Source organism: Ascaphus truei, chromosome 19 (assembly GCF_040206685.1).
Source record: "Ascaphus truei isolate aAscTru1 chromosome 19, aAscTru1.hap1, whole genome shotgun sequence".
Lineage (NCBI taxonomy): Eukaryota > Metazoa > Chordata > Amphibia > Anura > Ascaphidae > Ascaphus > Ascaphus truei.
In genome coordinates this window covers 11,307,912-11,322,293 of record NC_134501.1, presented here as the reverse complement: position 1 = coordinate 11,322,293, position 14,382 = coordinate 11,307,912, and the positions used below count along the sequence as shown (strand labels likewise).

At 45.5% G+C, this 14,382-nt stretch overlaps 2 protein-coding genes and 1 long non-coding RNA gene across 7 annotated transcripts in view; 1 reads left to right on the top strand and 2 right to left on the bottom strand.

The window, feature by feature from the left end:
• The window catches only part of LOC142469856 (diacylglycerol O-acyltransferase 1-like), a 32,740-nt gene extending 26,442 nt beyond the window's left edge, over nt 1-6,298 (bottom strand). For 2 of the 5 annotated variants that reach the window (XM_075576556.1, XM_075576555.1), the window contains exon 1: nt 3,668-3,826. The gene's annotated coding sequence lies outside the window, so the exon portion shown is untranslated. Of the gene's footprint in view, nt 1-3,667; nt 3,827-6,175 lie in introns of those variants that run through there. The other 3 variants (XM_075576552.1, XM_075576554.1, XM_075576553.1) reach the window with 2 other exon arrangements.
• On the top strand, nt 3,915-9,666 carry GINS3 (GINS complex subunit 3). Its single transcript, XM_075576557.1, has 3 exons — nt 3,915-4,138; nt 5,383-5,616; nt 8,879-9,666. Exons 1-3 carry the CDS (start codon nt 3,971-3,973, stop codon nt 9,107-9,109), a joined length of 633 nt encoding a protein of 210 aa, XP_075432672.1. The 5' UTR covers nt 3,915-3,970; the 3' UTR covers nt 9,110-9,666.
• Nucleotides 7,215-12,926, bottom strand: LOC142469859 (uncharacterized). Its single transcript, XR_012789111.1, has 3 exons — nt 11,657-12,926; nt 9,897-10,047; nt 7,215-9,072 (listed from the first exon to the last, which is right to left on the bottom strand). It is a non-coding gene; the product is annotated as an uncharacterized LOC142469859 (long non-coding RNA).
• Nucleotides 12,927-14,382: the final 1,456 nt, after the last annotated feature.

Genomic DNA, 14,382 nt, shown 5'->3' with positions numbered 1-14,382 from the left:
TTAAAACAATTGGAACTCAGTGGATCCTGTAAGAAATATGTTCTGACTTTGTATAACCATAAGAAGGGTAATGCAGGCACTCTGTAGAAAATCAAATGATACTAATCAGCCGATGCTCCATATCAGAAGGATATCCTGAGTTCCCAGAGAAATCAGCAGTAGAGATTTGGAGTGTGACAGGCACAGGGGCTTGCTAATCAGTAAGTCTGTGTGCCTGTACCACTCCAAATCTCTACTGACTTTGTATAACTCCAGACCCCTTATCCTATGTACTGCACGTACTGTAACAATGGTCTAGGGCAGGGGTGGGGTGGCCAACTCCAGTCCTCAAGAACCACCAACAGGCCAGGTATTAGGCATATCCCTGCTTCAGCACGGGTGGCTCAGTCATTCTAACTGAGCCACTGATCAAGCCATCTGTGCTGAAGCAGGGATATCCTGAAACATCTGACCTGTTGGTAGCCCTTGAGGACCCGGAGTTGGCCACCCCTGCTCTAGAGTTTATTATATAATGTGAAGATTGAGATAATGTGTGTGGCTATCATCACCTCCATTTTGGCCTAAACCACCATTTTGAGTGTTTGCTTATATGAATGTTTATTTGTTTCATTCGTGAATGAATGAACTGTGAATGTTTGATTCTGCAGAGTATCGCTTGTAACCCACCCTTGTGTAATTCCTACGAGACATGTAATAAATTGAAATAGCATTCGTAAGCGATTTCTCCTGCATTAGATATTTCTGCTGACCGTAGGATCTGTTATCTGACAACTACAGTACACACACAGGGCTGGACAGAGTAACTCCCTTATGTCACAAGGTTAAGAGGCCCACATTATGGTAAATTATCGATAAGAATATAGCGTATGCAGCATATTTATGTATCAACCAATATGTATTTTTTGTATGTCATCATATTATTATTTATCTCTAAGCCAGCCCCCTTAAGGGGTGTATTACTCATTTTGAAATGTATAAAAATGTGATCCAAGCAGAGTGATCCAAATGTGTTGGCAGAGGCCTGAGTTCCTTGTTGGAATTCTTTTCTCTCAAGTGTGCCTTGGTACAGATAAACTCATGTTGTTACTTTGAACCCTTGACTCATTGATTTTATTTCTACGCTTTGACAATAAAGAAACAAAAATACTAGATCAGGAAACTCTACCATCAGAAATGTACAGTATGTGATAGAGGGATGTATGGGATGTATGGGATGTATGGTATGTATGGATCCCATGGTCTATTGTTGAATAAATACGTTGTCTCTGAAACTATAACAAACCTAATAGACAAAGATAGACACTTCATGGTGCATAGCACTGTTATGAAACATAGTTGCACCCTGTCTCAATGTTGCAACAAATATAGTCCAACCCTGCAGGAGTAACAACAACGAGATACAGTCATATGTTGTTCTATCGCTGGACCTACAATACATTGAGTAGACAAGGATAGACAATTCAGAATGTGTATGTTGTTAAGAGACTTAGGCCTGGGACATAGTGGTGTGAGCAAGGCTGAGCCGTGCTGAGCCGCACTCACACACGGCACTGAGCCCCTGCAGCCGCAATGAGAGCAGCTTTAGCAGGGGCTCACGCACGCTTCCGCACGCCTGCGGAAGCGTGTGTCTCACCAAGTTTTAAGATTTTCCTGCTTGCCGGAGCGCAGGGCCGGTCACGTGAGCGGTTCGCCCAATGAGGGCGAACCAGCTCCGTGACGTCATTGGCCCGCCCCCGACACGCCCAAGGACGGCGCGCTGTGTAAGGCCAGGGAAAGCACCGCTTTCCCTGAGCCTCAGCGCGCCTCCGCACTGTTTTAAATGACTATGTCCCAGGCCTAAGGCCGAGGGCATGGTCAGCACTTACCCGCTGACCCGCGCTCACGCTTACCAGTGAGCCCCTGCAGCCACAATGAGAGCGGCTTTAGCAGGGGCTCGCGCACGCTTCCGCAGGTGTGCGGAGGCGAAGACAGTCAGATTTAAATTTGCTCGCTGAGGGGAGCGGAGGGTCGGTCACGTGAGCGGTTCACCCAATGAGGGCGAACCAGCTCCGTGACATCACTGGCCCGCCCCCAGACACGCCCCCGGACGGCTTTCCCTCAGCCTCCGCGCGCCTCCGAACAGCTGAAGTCCCTATGGACTCGCAGTCGTCTTGCATCCCCTGGCGGCTGACGCGTAACAGCGCGTAGTGAGCCTCGTCGGAAGGAGACAGCGGGGACAGTCAGACATGAGGTAAGGGGCTGGTGGCCCGGGGGCACACACAGCCATGCGCGCGGCCACCCGCAGCGGGTCCTCAGCCTTAGGCTGGGGCCATAGAGGGGTGAGGAGTTCCGAGCCGCGCTGACGCTCGCCTGCTGAAAGCTGCGCGATGTCATGCCCATGCAGGCGAGCCAGCGGGCGCGATCGGAAGCGGGGGGAGACTGAGGGAGGCAGGGCAGTGACGTCGCTGGGCAAATCGCCGCGACGAACCGACGTCGACGTCACGGCGCCGTGACGTTGACGCTGCTCCACCCTCATTGGATGTTTTCAGCCGACAGCGCGCTGAAAAACAGCTTGGCTGTCGGCTGAAAAATCCAGCGCCTCCGCACGCCTGCGGACGCTCGCGTGAGCCCCCTCTCAAGGCATCCTCATTGAGGATGCAGGGGCTCAGCGCGGCCTGTCCTTCTATGTACTCGGCCTTACATCGGACGGTGATGTCAGTAGCAGCCCCAGCTTGGCACAGAAAATGTCTGTTTGAAGGTCGCTAATAGGAAGTGGCAACGTCATCCCTTCCGGCTTCCTATTGGCTCGTGTGATAGCTGGACCTTTAAACTGCAGTGAGACACGGTATCACCTTCTGATGTATCTTGGCAGAGAAAGGGGTCCTCAGAGCTGGAATCAACGCCGTGCAGCTCCGGAGACACACTGCTTCCCACCAAGCGGGGGGAACACATTTCTTTTCAAGGGTAAAGGTGCTTTAAAGAGGTGCCGTCAGTCTTTCCGGGATCACGACCGCACGACCGCTTGAGCTACCAGTCATGCAATTTCGGCAAAGTTCCCAGTGATGCCCACTTAGTTTCCAATAAGATTCACCCCCTCCTTGGCAACATTCATATAATGTTCCTTGAACATCTTAAGCGCACCAATCCCCCCCCAAAAAAATAAAATGAGGTCAGAACACAACCTGATACTTAATGTTGTGCTTAACCCTTAGGCTGCGCTTATAGTGACGACGATGCGACGGCGCGTCAAAACAAATGCATTGTCGCCGTCGTCGGCGCTTATAGTGCACGTGATGGCGCGACAGCGCTACCAAAAAAATTGGTAGTCACTGTTATTTGATTTTTTTTCAGCGACGGTCTCCCCTTGCGGCCAATCAGAGAGCTTCTCCGTCCCTCTGCCCTCCCCCTTCCTGACGTCACTGGCCTTGTAGCCAGCGACGTCGCCTAAACTTACATCACAACTATCGCGACGGCGACGCGTGACGTCATCGGTCGCCGTTGCCGGCAGTATAAGCGGAGCCTTAGATTGTAAGCTCTTCGGGGCAGGGATTTCCTTTCCTATTGTCTGATTTCGCTGCGCTTAATGTATTATTATAATTCCCTGTGCTGTATTCTTTGTGAAGCGCTGAGTACACTTTTAGCGCTACATAAATAAAGACATACAATGGGATAAATCAGTGAGACTTGCCATGTATGCGTCTTTGTCAGGGGAGCCAGTGTCTCCGGTAGAGGGCACCACTTAATGGTCCATTTGGAAACAACAACAACAAAAAACACCGTCACCATGGAAACCTCTCCCCTCTCATATCACCGTGGCAACTGCTCTCTCCTTTTACGATCACCATGGCAACGCTCTGACGTCGCTTTAAAACAGATGGCAAGAGCGAGGCTTGGAACGCAAGCGGCTGGCTCTGGAGTGGGCGGGGCGGCGGGAGCGCGGGAGATTCCAGTCAGAAGGCAGCTACCATTTTGTTTTGGACTCGCTGACGGGATGTGGGAGCCGTACCTGCCCGTGCAGGCCGGTTTGGGCCGGGAGGAGAATTTTCTGTCCCTGGAGGATCTCCTCATGTCCCACGAGAAGCTGCCCTGCTGTGTACAGAGCGGCCTCCCCCGACTCGGCTTCTTGGAGAAAGGGGGAGACAACGACAGCATCCCTGAGGTGGCTCCCCCTCACCGAGATATCCTCCCCGCCAATAATAACTACAATTATATAATGACAATATTACTGTCCTTATAATACAAATGCGGATAACTATACAAGGGTGATATTTATAATACTAATAATATTATTAACAAGGATCATAATACTAATAAAATAATCACAACAATGATATGTTAGCAATTAAACTAATGATAATAAGTATGGTAACAATAACAAGTAGTAATCTAATAGTGTCCCCCTGGGGTAATAACATGTCAGAATAATAACCCTCACGGCCCCTTCATGTCAGAGAGAAGTGAAATCCTCATTACCTGTGACTTACAAGTTGTGGTACTCTGATTTGTGTGTGTGTGTGTGTGTGGGGGGGGGGGGGGGTGGGGGGGGGGATGGGTAGTAATCTAAATGTAACACCCAGTTAACTTTTCAGACCATATTTACTACAGTATTTGTGCTTGCAAAGCAGACGTTTTGAAGAGGCTTGCTAAAGCAATGACTTCTCTAACTGGGAATAATCTTAATAAAATGAGCGATACTCTTATCACACTGACTACTGTATAATAAATACACCTAGTTTATTGTACTTTACCCAGTCTGATTTATAAGTGCAGGCTGGAGATGTGTGTGAATATGTATACATGTGTGTGTGTATATATATATATATATATATATATATATACACACACACACACACACGCTCTATTCCACGTTTCGGGCCCTCTGGAACCCTCCTCAGTTGGCCGGCTATTCTTTTCTCTTGTATTTACACAACTTTGTGGTTTCACGGATAGTGGCACTGCATGCACCCGCAGCACAATCACACTGGGACCACTGGTTTTATTGGAAGATGGTGTTTTGTATATGGTACGCTGCATATGTAATGATAATGCGGTAGGATTGAACTAGGAGGGCACCCCCCACAGACCAGAATTCCCATTAGAGCTGCAATCCCCCCATAACATTGAATTGGTGACATTTTGTTAGTGTGACATGTTCAGCTGCTTTCTCTCTTTCAAACTTAATGGGTTTTTTTTGTGTGTGCCCTTCTCCCCCACTATCTATGGGGGCACGATGAAAACCACACAACCAATTAGATTGTGACATTTTTTTGTTTTTTTGGCAGGTTACATAAGATTGCGCTGTGGTGGACATAAGGCGATTGAAGTGGGAATATGTTCTGTAACTAATTTGTCGGAATAATAATTGTAAATAAGAATATAACTTTAATTATTTCTCTCTCTCAGGGCAGCAAGCTAGAGCTCCCCCTCTGGCTTGTAAAAGGTCTGTATGACAACAAGCGTCGAATCATCTCCGTGGAGCTGCCGAAAATGTACCGGGAGGGCTGGCGTACCGTTTTCAGCGCCGATGCCAATGTGGTGGACCTGCACAAGATGGGGCCGCATTACTATGGGTTTGGCTCCCAGCTTCTGAACTTTGATAGTCCAGAGAACACCGAGATTGCAAAGTCCATACTGCAGGTAATCATACCACATTGGCATTGACTTCTCTTGCCCCAAATCTACTTCTGATTGGATAACTCATTGGATTTGGCCTGAAACGGTAACATGTGGTGTAACCCTTTTACTTCCATTCAGCCGAGCTGCAGTATTTCATATTAAAATTAAAGCAGAAATCTCTAACTGCAACCCTTTCTGTGCCAGGGGTTCTCCCCGAGGTGACCGGTGGTACTGAAATATTTGGCGTTTTTTGTTTTTGTGTGCCGTTTTTGACACACTACAAATATGGCTGCCTGACCACATACTAGTGTACATGGTCACCAATAGAAAGCTGCAATGTCACCTGATGATGTTGAGGTATTTCTGTTAGCCGCTGGAATAAGCCCTCACCCTGCAGCAGTTTTGGGTCTTCCAGTTTGCAGATGGGACCCCTGGCCGCCATTACCAGAATATGCGAAATGTAAACAAACCCTAAAACTAAGAGTAAGCTGATGAGAGAAGCTCATAAAAATAGCATCTGTTTTTATTCACCGCCCACTTTAAACAGCCTCAAAGTAGGCAATGCTGACCAATATGTTACCTGGACTTTGAGACTTTGAATAAGGTAGATCTTGGTAAATTCACTGAGCCTCGGTCTGCAGCGTGATCGTGCGTCGGGATAGCTGGCATAGAGTATGAAGAGGGTATTGGTAGAAGCTGGATTCTGTAGATGTGATCAGACTCAAATTAAAGCAGAAATACTACACCCCCCCACCCCCTTTTTTAATTTTCTTTTATATATAAAGCATGTGAAAATGTATAATTCTACGTTTTATTTTTTTTACCTAAGCTGGCAATCGTTTGATGCTCCTGTTATAAATCAGTCAAAATCCTGGTTGTGTGCCTAACGATATGGCTGCCTTCTAACTGTGTGCTGCAGTAGCTGATCTGTAACATTACTGTATATTACTAAGTGTAGCACATTATTGTTATAGAATTCAGAGCAAATGACAGTCTGCTGTTTGGAACACAGCAACAGATTTGTTTGTGATACTTTGTTTCCAAAGGGCAGGGCTCAAAAAGGTGTCAGCCTGTTTCAAAAGAGGAAGTGGATATGACTTTGCTGTAGCAACCAAAGGATACAATAAAAATAAAAAAAACGCAGACCGTATTATCTAATACTACAGAACTGATTAAATTGAAAAACCCTGTGTTTTTTTTTTTTTTTTTGCTGCTTTAAGAGTGCTGAGATCTTGTGTTCCTCCTAAAATGTGAAGTGTAAGGCTACGCTTATAGTGCTGGCGACGCGACGCTGACGTCAGGCTGCAGTTGCTGGAAAAATAAAATTGGGATGACTTCCAGCGATCGCGACCAAGATGCCGCGCTTACAATAAGCGCACGCGACGGCGGCAAAGCATTTGTTTTGCCGCGGTCGCCGGCACTATAAGCGCGACCTTATACAGCAATTACTTCAATGATGAACACTTTTGCAACAGCTTTATGCAATAAAAGTTGCAGAAAAGTTGCAGTTATTGTCTGTGGCTGTGGGTAAATATGCAAATACCCAGTGGTAAGTGCACCAACTTATACAAGATTTTGTTTTGAGAGTTTGTTCAGGCAGTTTTTTTTTTTTGTTTTTTTTCCCAGCAACCAAAAAACATTCAACAGGTTGCAGCAAGTGAGTAAGAATCGTGGCCTTATGGTGTCACGGAAGGAAGCTGTTTTATCTTATAGACTTGGTATGGGTCTGTTCCAGAGAGAGGTGCTGTGCCTTCAGTCTGCCAGGGCCAATATTGCCCAATGCCCGTCCTATATTCCTGAGAGTGGACGGAGTATCGGAATGTGTTTGCAGGGCACCAGCTTCTGCTGCCTCTATGCCTGAGCTTTTACAGCAGATGCAGTGATAGCTGGGTAAATGATACGGGCGGAACCAATGTAGATGTCATCTGTACAACAATTACCTAGGGATTTTAAATCTACAAATTCATTTGGAAGGTATGGAGATGAAGTCAATCGGGGTTTAGAATTAGAGTACCAACGAGTCACGAGAACAAGCGTTTTGCGTGGCCAGAAGTAACAGTGATGGCGGCTTCACTGCATATTTAAGCAGGATCCAGGAAATACATGGAATTGTAAACTGTATCCTAATCCTCAAAATGAATGTTAGTGGACAGTCCTTTCATTTTGGTCCTTACTACAAGATGGGAGATGTGTGTGGAATATCGGTATATTACTGAAGCTCTAATACAGTTGCTATATTATTGGGCATTAATCTGAAGTTGTTTCTACAAATCTCACTGGCAGTCGTTTCAATAAAGAGATGGATAATTTAAGAGCAGTTTTTATTCTTTGCAGCATTGTGTTTTTTTTGTTTTTTTTTTAATACATAAATTGTGGCAGAAATAAAGATCTATATTTTAACATATACAATACAGTAGTTGTGGGGAAATAAAAGAATGTACAACACCTATAATTGGGGCAAGATAAGACATGTATTCTGAATTACCCCCTGATGAAGGTCCCATAGTGGACTAAAACATTTGTTTTTGTTTTATGGACAACATATTTATTTGGTCACATTTTCTGCAGTGCTGCTGTCTTTTTTGGGGTTAAGCATTTCTTTGTATTGTTTTTTGTATAATACGTGGCTCTAATAGATCTATATCCTCTAGATCAGAGGCGCACAAACTTACCTTAATGCGCCCCTTGTCTTCTCTCCCCTCCGGCTCGCGCCCCCCCATCTGCACGGCTCCGGCGTCAAATGACGCCGTGGGGTCACATGACCCCGTGATGTAATTTGCTGCCGGTTGCCATGGAGATGTGTCGCTGGAACCGAGGTAAGTAAAAAGTTAGAGGCCTCACGCCTTCCCCGGCATTTATATTAAATGCCTTCGGGGAAGCGTGGGGCCTCTGTAACAGCTGCGCCCTCCCCAGAAAATCTTGTGCCCCCCACTTTGTACAGCACTGCTCTAGATCATTTGCAGAGACTCTTCCTGAGTTCACTATATTTTAAACATTGAGATGGATGTATGGGGGGGCTTTCCTGTGGAGGTAGAGCAAGCTCTTAAATGCTTTCCCAGGCTGCATTTGGTTCTAGAGTCTGGTTTCCTAAATATTGTATCTGTAAAATGTTTCCGCTGATAAAAATGAAATCCCCCAGTTATGTAAAGGAAGTGACTCTTGGAAATAATGTAGACTGAAAATGAGCCTTGCGATATATTTTTAAATATAATTTCTTGCTTTAAATGTTTTTGTTTGTGTAAACATCACTTATCCTCCAGTAATACATTGTGTTCTTCCTCAGACCTTCGTTGGGCGTTTCCGTCGCATTATGGACTCTTCCCAAAATGCTTACAATGAGGACACCTCGGGTTTAGTGGAGCGTCTGGATGAACTGGAACGTGGTTTGTTTCGGGCTGGCCAGAAAGGGCTGAATGCATTCCAGAGTTGGGAAAGAGGGCAAGCAGCCCAGATCAAAGCCTCCAACCTGGTGCAGAACTATAAGAAGAGGAAGTTTAATGAGGCGGATGTATGAGGAGCAGACTAATTATCAGTGGGGAATAAGTGGCTTTCCCCTCGCCTTTGTTTGAAAGGGTACATGGACATATTTTATCCATCTAGCGTTCTTAAGATTGGGAATACTTGGGCCAAACTTGTATTGGTGGTTTTGACACTACTGCCTCATCGTGTTTGCAGTAGTGTAATTGCTTAATCTTTGAGTTAAACTATACTCCTGCTGATACACTTTGCACGAGCGGCAGTTCTGCTGTTCACATGCTCTGTGAGAGAGCATTGTACGTCTGTTCACAGGGGGAAAGCCGTAGGCTGCCATGTGGTGCAGCCTGTCCTTTTGCTGCACAGCTTTAATTACCCAAAATGCTTCCAGTTTTTAAATGCCTACTTTAAGCCTCTTCAGTGGAGACATATCTGTACAAAAGACTCAGCCTGGGGACAAAAGTTCAGCAGTATTGATGTAATATACTGAATAACCACTAAGGCTCATATGGAAAGCACTGGCATTGTACCTGGCGTTTCTGTTTTATGTATATTTTTGTTTTTGTACATTATAAACTGAACAATTTTCTATCTTCATCCTTTTTTATATATATTTTTTTTAACATAAGAATGAATATTCCCTAACCTCAGTAATGCCAGAACGATTTATAATCACCTCTGAAAAAGGGGACATGGAAGCTTGTGTTGTGAACTAGAGATTTTACAAATGCCTTCTCTGTGGGTTACAGTATTATCCAATGAAGCATCATCATCCTCTGCTTTTATATTCATTTTTGATTTAGGAAAGCGCTCCTAACCTTACATACCTGGGTCTTTTCGGAGATTGCTATTCCAGCATAGGATGGCTAACTTCTGCTCTTCCCGACAGGCAATAAGAAGTGCTGCTATTTAGGTACCCGTCAGAGATTAAGGAGGTAAATAGATATACTCCAAAACTGCAGTTCGAGCAGTTTTTGGCTGAAAAAGACACAATAATTTTCATAGGGTTTTTTGTCCAATAACAGACCAAACTGCTGCTTCGTGGTAAGCATGCTCAACTCTGGGGGAAATGGTGTCTGTGGCATGTTCAGTAGCCTAAATATAGTTTCGATCTACATGATTTTTTTATACCTGCCATTGATATTGAAATCTTGTAAGGGACCTTTTTTTTTTTTTTTTTTTTTTTACCCATAGGGCTACTTTTAACACAGTGTCTATTGAGTAAAGGGGATTTTAAGGTAGTTCCCACTACGTTTTCTTACAACATACTGCACAAAGGGTATATGTTTCCACCTTTTTCCTGCTCCTTTATTTTAAAACTGTGTTTTAGAACAGTGTCTGTTCAGATTTCATCCTGTCGTAACTGCAAAAAAACATTTTTTTTTGAGCTCAAGACAAATTTGAAGCATGTGGTTCCCATTCTTTGCATGTCAACAGTTACGACAATTATATTTAGGTGTACTTTGCCCAGTCATGTGTCATTATTTCCCCCTACCCTCATCTCCCATATATTGTCTCTCGCACACCCGTCTTGTAATTCCATATTTTCTTCTTGTAGCTCTGTTGTCCCCTTATGTATTTCTCTTCTCCCCCCTTCACTCCTTTTCCTTCCCCAGTATCTTTCTTTTTTTGTTTTTTTTAACCCTTATCTGTCTTTCCCCCAGCTGGTCTCTCGCCGCCCTCCAGATGAGTGTATTGCCTTAAAAGAGAGAGCTAGGATTTTGAAAGTAATATGTGATTTAATATGAAGCCAGGAGAGGGATTTCAACAGGAGAGACACTGAGACATATTTAGGAGAGAGCAAAGCGATTCTAGCAGCAGTGTTTAGGGTAGATTGTTGGGAGAGACATGAGGCAGGAAGTTGGCAATAGTCCAGACAGGAGAAAATGAAGGCCTGTGTTTAGAGTTTTAACAGTACAGTAGAGCGACAGAGGAAAGGGGAAAATCGACAGGTTTTAGCTACATTGTTAATGTGAAGAATAAGTCAAATGTGATACCTAGGCAACGTGCTTGTGGTTCTGGGTGTATGATGGTTCTGTCGGCAGTATTGGAGATAGGGGCAGTAGGACAAGGCCTGGGAGCCTTATGTGGAGCTCCGTCTGTCATGTTTGAGTTGGCGGAGGGCCAGTCAGAGATTTTGGTCTATATAGCAGCCGTAAGGTCCAAGGACAGACCCCTGAGGTACACATACAGAGAGATTGACAGGTGGTGGTGTTGGCGAACGAGACACTGTAAGTACGATTAGAGAGGTAGAAAGAAATCCAGGATAGTCTGTTACGGATACCAAGAGTATGTTAGAATGTGAGGGAGAAAAGTGTGGTCCACAGTATCACAAGGTTGCAGAAAGGTTGAGTAATGTATATACATGGTGGAGACACACACACACACACACACTGCATAAGTCCTGGGGTGGCTGTTATTACTTTCTAATATATACATATATATTTTGTGTGTGTGTGTGTGTTTATACACATGAAAAAAGAAGCGTATGCTCCATAGCACAGATCAATTTTATAATAAAAACAATGATTTTATATCGCATAAATACACTCACAAACATTCTTTAGAACATATTGCTAAAACTTACCACACTTGATCTCGCCTTGGGTCACGGGGATGTACAGTCACAGCTGTAAGCCCAGCTCTCCTGGATGTCCTCCGTCACGTCCCAAAGAGCCGCCAAGATGTGAAGCAATTGGCGCTGAATAGAACAATGTACCGCTCCGTAGTATCATTACAAAAGGAGAGAGTTCTCCCAGAAATGGCTTGGCCGGGGGCAAAATTGGAATATCTGGACACGGTTTAATCGCCGCTTCCTCCTCAGCGCCACCAGTGATATAAACCCGTCGCTGCCTCAAAACGCCAACTCTCGATTTCCCGTATGGAGAAGGGCTGGTGGGCCAGAGTTGACAGGTAAAAGATGACGAGATTATCCAGACGCGTTTCATCACAAATCTGCGACTTCCTCAGGGACGCGTGTTGATGATGTCAGCCCCCTTCATGGGGCTATTTTAATACAGTATTTGTCAGCCGTTCACAAGATTAGCCAATATATAAAAATTAGGGTAGTGGCTAGGCAAGGATCCCTGGAGTAGGTTAAGACCTGATTAGGAGGTTATACTGCCAGTATCCAGTTACAACAAATGATATCACTAGCCCCTACGATATTCATTATTTCACTAGGCTAATCAGTGAAGTGGTGGGCTTTTTTGCTCACTTTGGCTGTTTGCACTCTAGCAGCCTCTTATTCTCCAGTTTTTAATGATATACTGGAGCATTTGTACATTAGAGACTGCCTGTTTGCACGAGTTACTTTATTTAATTTATTTTTTAAACGTTATCACATTGTCACTTTGGTAATATATGTTTTAAGTATTTGATATAAAGGTTAAATTTTAAATTTAGGTAGTGTGCATTTAAGTGAATTTTCTTTGGAGTACAGGCCACTGTACCCGCTACTTCTTCCTCAGGGGTATGTCCAACAGAAGATGACGTAGTCTTATTTCCTAAATGTTACCATGGCTACGTCTCCATCAATATCCTTTGAGTTGGCCTAATTTTATACTCATCACTGATTACTAGTAAAGATCCACTGTCACATTTATGATTGTTATCATTCAATCAATATATACAAGTATTACTTATGCCGCATGTGCAATATTTATGAGAAGATCACATATTAATCAATAATCAACTATTAAATTAAACATTGATCTTTAACTTAGCAATGAGAGAGACAGCGACAGCACACACTGAAAAAAAGCCTCAGTAGAGTCAAGTCGTGCACTGTTAAGGGTTAATAGTGTTAGTCTGTGAAGATCCCTAGAGAGACAATATACCGGCACAGCACCAGAGATTATCACATAAGAGTGGTTTATTGGGTCCAGAATGCACACACATACCCCACATATTGGCGCATATGTGTGTATTTTTGACCCAATAAACAACTCTTATGTGATCTCTTGTGCTGTGCCGGTATATTGGCTCTCTAGGGATCCTCACAGACATATATATACAGTGTTCGACAAACCTATACATTTGCTCGCCCCGGGCGAGTGGATTTAACCCCCGGGCGAGTAAATATTGGCCCAAGCAGCACACGTTTGGTACTAGGTGGCGAGTAGATTTTTTGGTGATTTGTCAACCACTATATATATATATATATATATATATATATATATATATATATATATATATATATAGTGGTTGACAAATCATCAAAAAATCTACTCGCCACCTAGTACCAAACGTGTGCTGCTTGGGCCAATATTTACTCGCCCGGGGGTTAAATCCACTAGCCCGGGGCGAGCAAATGTATAGGTTTGTCGAACACTATATCTATATATATACACTAGCTGATATACCCGGCGTTGCCTGGGCGTGGAAGGGCAGGTGGCATGGAGTGGAAGGGGGGGGCAAAGGGCAGGGAGGGGGGGACTCAATCCCCCCCCCCCACACACACACACAATCCCCACACACACACACACAATCCCCCCCCCCCACACACACACAATCCCCCCCCCACACACACAATCCCCCCCACACACAATCCCCCCCCCCACACACACACACTCAATCCCCCCACCCCCCACACACACACTCAATCCCCCCCACCCCCCCACTCAATCCCCCCACACACACACACTCAATCACTCCCCCACCACCACCACACACACACTTAATCAGTCCACAATTTCACCTGGGGGGGCGACATGCTCCGATCCCCCAACCCCCCATGCTGCTGAAAACGGGAAGCAGACAGGAAGAGGAGGGCTTGTCTGTGTGCAGAGAGAAGCCCCGCCCCCTCTGCAAGACACAGACAGAAGCAGCAGCACGGATCTTCTGGCCCCGCCCCCTCTGCAAGACACAGACATAGAAGCAGCAGCACGGAGCTTCTGGCCCCGCCCCCTCTGCAAGACACAGACATAGAAGCAGCAGCACGCAGCTTCTGGCCCCGCCCCCTCTGCAAGACACAGACATAGAAGCAGCAGCACGGATCTTCTGGCCCCGCCCCCTCTGCAAGACACAGACATAGAAGCAGCAGCACGGAGCTTCTGGCCCCGCCCCCTCTGCAAGACACAGACATAGAAGCAGCAGCACGGAGCTTCTGGCCCCGCCCCCTCTGCAAGACACAGACATAGAAGCAGCAGCACGCAGCTTCTGGCCCCGCCCCCTCTGCAAGACACAGACAGAAGCAGCAGCACGGAGCTTCTGGCCCCGCCCCCTCTGCAAGACACAGACATAGAAGCAGCAGCACGCAGCTTCTGGCCCCGCCCCCTCTGCAAGACACAGACAGAAGCAGCAGCACGGAGC

Bases quoted from the DNA above. Each gene is read 5' to 3' on its own strand.
- GINS3 (XM_075576557.1), top strand. From the start codon at position 3,971: ATGTGGGAGCCGTACCTGCCCGTGCAGGCCGGTTTGGGCCGGGAGGAG. The intron at 4,139-5,382 runs GTGGCTCCCCCT...TCTCTCTCTCAG, and splicing joins ACAACGACAGCATCCCTGAG to GGCAGCAAGCTAGAGCTCCC. The intron at 5,617-8,878 runs GTAATCATACCA...GTTCTTCCTCAG, and splicing joins TTGCAAAGTCCATACTGCAG to ACCTTCGTTGGGCGTTTCCG.